Source organism: Saccostrea echinata, unplaced genomic scaffold (genome assembly GCF_033153115.1).
Source record: "Saccostrea echinata isolate AGI-Se365-2 ecotype Australia unplaced genomic scaffold, CSIRO_AGI_Sech_v1 ptg000025l, whole genome shotgun sequence".
Classification (NCBI taxonomy): Eukaryota; Metazoa; Mollusca; class Bivalvia; order Ostreida; family Ostreidae; genus Saccostrea; species Saccostrea echinata.
The window spans coordinates 20,258,924-20,267,611 of record NW_026889774.1 but is presented as its reverse complement, the minus strand read 5'-3'; the positions used below and the strand labels follow the sequence as shown (position 1 = coordinate 20,267,611).

The following is an 8,688-nucleotide window of genomic DNA, read 5'->3' as shown; positions in this document are numbered from 1 at the left end:
AGCAAAAAAAAAAAAAAAAAAAAAAAAAAATCCTTCTCATTGTGTTTTATAATCGAATGCGAAGACTTACATAATCTTGTTAAATTATTTCTTGTGAATATAAGTTTATAGAATTCTTTTATCCAGTGTCTTCCTACACTTTTTTTTATTGAAAAAATAGAAATTCTATACAGCAACAATTACCCTATTATATATATATATATATATATATATATATATATATATATATATATATATATATATATATATATATATATATATATATATATATACAAGAATTAAAGAAGTTTTCATTTGAAGAAGGTTGGTCCTAATGTTAAGAGATTTTGAGAAAAAAAATCCATATCTGCTTTTTCTACTTGCATTTATTTGGTCAAACAAGAAAACTTGTCAGCGCTATGAAGTGGTACGTACGTATTAGAATTCAGATATTTTTGCATTTCATGCAGGACTGTGGGCACACAAAATTGTCGTCAAGCGCACAAATGGATTTTTTAGGCACTTCTGGTTAATTTTAGGCATCGTGATAAAAAAGCCTTGAAAACAAATTGATGTGGAACAAATCTACAAACGCAATAATTGCCTCATGATCATGTCGTGTTAGTTTACGTGAGCATTAAAACTAAAGTTGTGAGTTCGTCTGTTCTAAAGAATCGCATATGTACAATACTATTTCGTTTAATTCTTTCAACAACCACAATCAATATAACTGTTCTACCAGAGTGAAGCACTGAATTTCCTTATAACAAATGATATGTTTATTCATCAATAAATATACACCTTTTACACAAGGAAAACCAGATCAGGTATCATACAAAGAACAGTGTTTATTCCATTGGTATCGTTATCAATGCAGTACTTTAAATACCTGTATAGACAAATGTGTAAACATGATAAAAGGCTTGAAACAGTAATTGGAACACTTGACCTGCTCCTACCAGTTAAAGCTGGTAACAAGGTTAACACAATGTAGTTCTGACATGCAAGATTTTCCGCTCTACTTCTCTTGTTACGGGTTAGGTTATGGACTATTTTTAATAACAACAAACTGGAAAAAAAAATGACAAATTCCAGTCGAAATAAATACTATACGTTTTAGAATATTTTGGAGAATTCCAGTTCTTTACTGTTCGTCAGCATACCGTATCATCTACTTCTACCTTAGAGTTCATTATGTCATCCATGTAAAGAGTGCTTATAGCACGAATGCTGCATATAATTTCCACAATTTTAGGAAATAAATTTGAAGTCTTGTCAGTATGGTTTAACAGGAACTGACATTTGAGAGCCAAGTAAAGTTCTATCTCCATTTTTTCAAGGACCTCTGAACACTTCAAGTCTTCTCGATCTGAAATCAACATTTTAAAGGAAGTTTGAAAATAGAATAAATGGGAGGGGGGGGGGGGGTTAGCGTCCCAAATTAACAATTTATTGAATGTTTATTGACAACAATATGGTTAATTCATGCCCCTTCGTTTCGTGCACATTTGTGAGGTACGCAGTTATATATGAAAGTTTTCTCAGATGTAAGGGCATGTGCACTCGTGCTATTGTCCCTAAACGAAGATGAATAAGATCGAGTCTCCATAGTTTGCTTCTTTTTTAAACTTATTGATATTTTAGAAATTATCATAGAAACTAAATCAAATAATTGCAATCATATTATTTAAGCAATTGTTAACAATGATGCTATACTTACTTCCTACTCGTTTAAACAATAGCAAAAGATTGCACAGAAAGCAATAAGAAAAGATAGAATAGAACCCATTGCCCAATAATCTGTTACATTTATAATAAAAATAACCTACCTGCACAGAACAGAAGCATGGCTGCTAGTATGGCAAGTTCCACCTCGGTCAACTTTAAGGCGTGTAACTTCTGTGCACAAGAGACGACCTCGGAGATAAGTTTGGTCAGAGGGCCATGACAGACTGTGTCACTATCTTCCAAACTTTTGACCTGTTCCTCAATGTCTGAGGGGGAGAGGCTAACACTATGGATGATAATGGATTCCAGAATACAATGTTTTATGAGAGTCTTTTGGTCACTTATGTCCATTTGAGTGAACTGAGGTATTTCACGAGCAAAAACTGAGATGAAACGCACCATATCTGTCACATATTGAGAACAAAATTTCCTCGCCTCGTTTTCAGACGTTATTCTGAGATGCTGTAAGGAAAATGAGTAATAAAAAATGAAACAAAATGCATAACCTATAAATTAATGTCGAGATAGTTTCTAGCAACACCTTCTCATCGGAATATATCTTTATTGATAAAGAATCTTAATTTTTAGAAACTAATTTTTAACTAATTACGATTTTAACCTCGCATATATTACCAAAATCCAGAAACCTAACAGATAAAATATCATTATTAATTTCATGCATTAAAAAAATATTTTGTAAAGGGTTCTTTTCGTCTGAAACAATCTTTAATAGAAATAACGGCATTATTTTGTATGTATTAAATTATTCACTATATCTCCAGCTTGGAAAGCGGGGGATATAAAGTGATGGGGTATCCGTCCTTCTGTCCCTAACAAATTTGTTATCCACAACGTTAACACTTCCTATACAAATGAAAAATATTTAATGAGACTTTCACAGAATCTTTGTGCACCTTCTGCTTTACAGATATTTGGGATTTCCCATATGAAAACATGGACAAAGTCATTCTTTCTTTAAAATATGGGTACCTATTTCTTATCCGCAACTCCTCCAATACCACTGCATAAGATCAATGAAACTTTCACAGAATTTTTATTCCATAGTGTCATTATGCACATTTATTTTTTATTTCAATCGGACAGACTTTGGGGGTTTCCAAGGCAAAACATGGACAAAGCTATTCTTCTATAACACTGGGGATAACAATCTCTTATCCTAATCTCCTCCTATACTACCTAATAAAATAAAATGAGACTTTCACAGAATCTTTTTCACATAGTGCCATTGTGCATCTCCTATTTTTTTTTTCGTTCGATCAGACAGATATTTGGGGTTTTTCGTAACAAAACCTGAACATACGGGTACCTATTTCCTATCTGCAACTCCTCCAATACCACTGCATAACATTTAATATAACTTTCACGGAACTTTTATTACAAAATGCCATTTTGCACCTTCTATTTTGTATTTCAATCGGACAAACATATGGGGCTTCCATGGCAAAACATGGACAAATCCTTTCTTTCTATAATATTGGGGATGTATATCTCTTTTCCGCAACATCTTCTTCACATGTACCACTGGATGAAATTTTATGAGATTTTTACAGAATCTATATTACATTGTGCCATTTCGCACCTCCTATTTATTATTGGTCGGACAGATATTTGGATTTCACACAGCAAAACCTGGACAAAGTCATTCCTTCTATAATATCGGGGGTACCTATCTCTTATCCGCAACTCCTACTATACCACTGAATGAAATTATATGAGACTTTCACAGCATCTTTATTTCATAATGACATTCTTTCTTTTTTATTTTCTGTCAGACATATATTTGGGTTTTTTCCATCGCAAAAAATGGACTTTGCCATTATACTCATATTTGAGCGGGGGTATCATTTTGTGAACTCAATGCTCACAGTACTCTAGTTTTCAAATGTTAATAATATTTTATGAAAAATAGCTTTACTGAATTTATGTTTTAGACTTAATTTCTTCCGTGCTTTGACGGAATGATTTCCATACGCAATCAGAACTCATTTAAATAAATCTCATTAATTAATCACCAGGTACCACTTTGACCTAAATACTTTGATTAATAAAGCATTGAAGGTCAAGAATGACATAAACACTTTTTTATTTGTGTAGATACACCTACTTTGAACGAGGTCGATCTTGTCGATGTTAAACAATCTTTAATGGCTGTTCGGAAAGCATCATGTATCGTCAAGACCATCTGTTCCGATCGGATCTGTTTATCAATGTCAACTTTTCCATGCTTATTCTGAGGCAGCTTAAAAAAATCCATTTTCTTTGGCTTGTCTTTTTTAGGACATCTTCCCAATCGTACAGCTGAAAGATGAGAATTTTTTCCTGAACTTATCTATATTTTTATCGAAGAAGAAGATGCGAGTATCTTTGATTTTCAGATTTCAGGTCAGGACAAAAACAAGGTCCAACAAAAAATTATACGTGTGAATCAATTGATTAGTATAATTTTGGACGTTCAACTGTCATTACAGGAATGGCTATACAACTAAAGAACGAGGACCTTTTGATTTGGATTCGGCAGGATTCGAAAAGTCAAAATTTCATTGATTTGACACGTTATATTTAAGCATTGTATTGATGAATTGGGTTTTTGTGATGTAGGAGAGGGAAATAATTTTTTGTTTTGATTCGCAAAAATATGTCTTGAAATATGGCTAGATTAGTCAGTTGATACAAAATGTTACATTTTTACACACGTTTTTCTAGATATTTGCTATCCCTGGGTCATCGCTATACGATTTTAAAACATTATTTTTGTGCAATTTAACTCACAAAAACGAGAACATTTTTGTAAAAAATGGATAGAGAACTCAGATTCATAAAAATTAAAAATCATATTGTGCTTCTGTGCTTCACTGTCGTTTTAAAGCCCAAATTCTGTATTTAGAGACGATAGCACAGTGGTTTATGTAGCCTGTCCATGACGGTGAGGTATCGATAAGTTTTGGTTCGATTCTCACTTGGAGCGTTTATTTATTTTCTATATTTGTAGCTTTCACAAAGTCTGTGGTCAGCCGATCAAATCGTCTGCTTGACTTGGACATTTTAACTATGAATGATTTTTACACGATTCCTGCAGATTACACGTCAAATACGCCTATCTTCTTTTCATGGAGCGTATTTCGTGTTAAAGCGCGTTATATTTGTCTGCACAGCCGTTCAGGTTATATGACACGTTAACATATCGTTTGCTATTAATCGATACATATTTTTTAAACATTCAAAGCAGTCTGAAAGTTGTCTATTTTACATAACTTTTCCTTAAGCGGGAAATCAATATGCTTATTTGTGATGTCAAACTTTATTATCTGGGTGCATTGATTTCATATTTGTTTATTAATTTGTTTTCATTATATGATTGAACCACAAGAGATACTTTGCGACGTAATATTTTAGAGCCGAACCACTTTGCTTGGTTCTTTTTATTGGATAAAGAAAAAGAACCTAAAACGGACATGTTTTTTTAAAATCAAATTTTCATTGACATTATGGACTGAAGGAAAAGAATCTTAAGTAGATAATTACTTTTAAAATGTAATTTTATTTTATTTTTTTAATCAAATTTTCTTTGACCTTTAATTCATAATGGAAAAGAACCTGATGTTGACAGATTTTTTTTAGATGGAATAAGCTAAAGTGTTTGAAAAAGTGAAATACATATTATTTACTTTAAAATATAATGCACTGGGCGTGATTATGCAGATTTACCTTCGTGAGACATGCCCGCCATGATACATCTTTGCATACGACAGTACTGGCATCTATTCCTGCTTATACGCATGATCAAGCAGCCGTTTGGATTTTCGCACGGTTTGTACACGAGTTTTTGTCGAACTGTTCGTCTGAAAAATCCCTAAAAATTTAAAAAAAGAAAGAAATGATTTAATTTCTGATTACATGAAAGTAATATTTACAGTCTGTTAAAATTGTTGAAATAAAATTACATATATAATTCCATGCAAATATATAGTTTTCTTTGTAAGATATAGGTTTCAAACATGTTTTATTTTTCCGAAGAAAAACAGAACACATGGAATTGAAGATTTTGAACGAAATAAAAAATCTGAGTTATCCTGCTGTTCTTCCCGATATACTTTATTTTCATCAAATAAAATATAAAAATGGCCATGTTGTATATTTTATTTGATAAAACAAAGTATATCAAGAAATACACTTGAAAAAAGGGGAGTTTTCGGAGCGATGGTCTCAACAAATTCTATCTTTTTACAAAGTTATATGATATTTCTTAAACTAAATATTCACAAAAAAATAGTAAAACTGAAAATAACACGTTTCATATGAGATCGGTGCTTTCGGTACAATATCATAATTGATCTTTGTTATTTCTTAATTTTCTTTTTCATTTTCTACAGTAGGATGATTACAATAAATTAAAATATTTGAAAAAAAAAATTACTACAAGAAAACTTCATTAGAATTGTTATCATATAAAATGTAAATAAACTTTTCATCTCGGAAAATGCTTGTATCAAAGCTCCATTAGGCGGTTAAATTTTTCGCAATTCTTAAGAGTTTTACAATTACAACTAGATCTACCTTATGAAACATATACACTTGTTATTTATATACTGTTATCCCCTGTAACAATGTAGTCATTTACTATGTGTTCTAATATGCTGTATGGACAACAAAATAAATAATTTGAAAGCTTTATTATATACCTTACATCCTTCACATGAAAATACCCCATAGTGAAAGCCTGAAGCCTTGTCGCCACATATCTTGCATAAAATATGTCCATCTATAGATTCTGATTTAACTGAAGGAAAAAAAAGTATGTACATTTTAATTCAAAATTTACATGTAGGTGTGTGTGCGTAATTGGAGGCAATAATTATCTGTTTTTAAAAAAAATCAATATAATATTAGATATCTATTTCTCTAATTAATAGAAAGTGTTCTGGAATGTGTATATGTTTTTTGTGTGTGATTCTTTTTTTTAATTACGTATTTTGAAGAAGAAATTACACATAGATTGTTGTGTTCAATATCTATTTTGATTTTCAATTTCACACTTATAAAAACGTTGAATGAAAGATATCCTTGTTTCATTTTTTATTTAAAAAGCATAAACTGAATAAAAACGTAGATAATTTAGAATTAAATAAAGGCATTAATATATATTGGTAAGTTTAATCATACTTGTTATGATTTTTTTTTTTTAATTTTATAATTTTATTTATTGTTGTTTTCTTTTGTGCAAATACTTTCTTTTTTTTCTTTTTTTTTTTTTTAAGAATTTTTGAAATTGAAATATCGTGTCTTTGCTTACAACGTAATAGGTATAAATGTATGTTTTCTTTCTCATATTTAAAGCTTTTCATCGGCATATATATATTTTATTTTTAATTAATATTTAGGAGCTTGACTAGTTTTCTATATCAAATACTTCTAAGCTTATAAACGTGATAAAAATGCATTTAAAACTTTCTTTTTTTCATAAGAGAAAAAAAGTTAACTGACCAGATCGCCCTTTGCCTTTACTAGAGACACCTTGTTTATGAGACTGTGCGGAGGCATCATTGACTGGAGACGGTGTGTTTTCATGGAATGTGTCACGTTGGTTGGTCATTATTTGTTGAGTCGACACAGAATTTAAGTCCTTAACATGAGATTCAGGGAAATTTTCCTCCAACATTTCTACATCAATTTCATCAGCTTCAGATTTTGAAGAATTGCTGCATGAGTCTGAAGACCCATCCACTGACGTCACATTTAATACTACGTCATTTTCTGCTCCTTCCCTCGCTTTCTGGAACTGGTCATAATTATAGCACATTGTCTGCAATTTCATTAGTTTTTCTAATGGTACCATGACACTGTGTTTAATGGGATAAGAATTTTTATTATCGGCTGGACTTGATAAAGCTGTCATTTTTGGACCACCGATGTAATGTTCTGCTGCATAAGGTATATTTGTCATAGTTAATCCATGCACCATTGTGTATCAACTGAAAAATATATTTAAATAAATATATATTTAAAAAATAACGATTTAGTTATTTTGAGAAAAACGGAACCACAGAAATATACGACCATTTAAAAAAACATTGAAATATTGCCTCGATTCATACTAAACAAATTTAAAAAAAAAAATCTTTATTGATTTGATCCTGTAATATTTGATGCCAACATATAACTATAAATGCAAGAATAATTATTTACAATATTTATTATTTACAAAAAATGAATAATAAATCAAAGAATATAAATACATATAAACATTATCTTGTAAATTTTTAAACAATAATGCTTTATTTACCTGGTCCACGGAATTATAATAAATCCGTAGTTTGTGAAGTGTCTTATAAACATTTATGCTCACTCGCGATCTTTCCTCTACAAAATGGTGTTATTTATATCGGCACCTCAATTTAATAACCCAAATAAGTTTGACCTGCGCACCAATGAGCTAGACTTTTTTTCTGGAACTCGGCCAACATTTTTGCTCAGTACAGAAAAGTGATCCAGTGGTGTGTATATGTATATTTGCATATTTCACGGACTATAACGCTACAAATCTGTATAAGCGTTTCATTGTAAACAAGATCAATGCAAAGCTTTTTAAACAGTTTCCGATGTGATACATAGTACAAAAAGCAGAATATGTGAAAGCTCTTGACTTCATTTCTTCCCTGTTTTCATTACAAACAATATGTTGTTATAATGATATAATAGAAGCAGATTTAAGTGCATCTGACGGAGACATAATTAACGCACAGGTTTTTTAATAACCCCTGCACATGTTCAAAAGATCATGATGAGTAATTAAAAATACATTTGAGACTTTAAATAAAACACAAATTCTTTGAAATCAGACCACGAATGGTGATATTTCAAATGAAGTAAATTTTGGAATGACATTTTCTGAATAATGCAGTCATATGACAAATTAAATCTAGTATCATTCCAATAACAACGTGTCGGTCTGCTTGATTAACC

General features: G+C 30.9%; 1 protein-coding gene across 1 annotated transcript; it reads right to left on the bottom strand.

Annotated features, from left to right (window-relative positions):
• Positions 1-791: 791 nt before the first annotated feature.
• LOC133192700 (ecdysone-inducible protein E75-like) lies at positions 792-8,229 on the bottom strand. The gene is made up of 7 exons (XM_061328694.1): positions 8,009-8,229; positions 7,210-7,697; positions 6,408-6,505; positions 5,434-5,578; positions 3,833-4,026; positions 1,809-2,169; positions 792-1,348 (listed from the first exon to the last, which is right to left on the bottom strand). The coding sequence occupies exons 2-7, from the start codon at positions 7,685-7,687 to the stop codon at positions 1,134-1,136; spliced, it is 1,491 nt and encodes a 496-aa protein (XP_061184678.1). The 5' UTR covers positions 7,688-7,697; positions 8,009-8,229; the 3' UTR covers positions 792-1,133.
• Between the last annotated feature and the right edge of the window lie 459 nt (positions 8,230-8,688).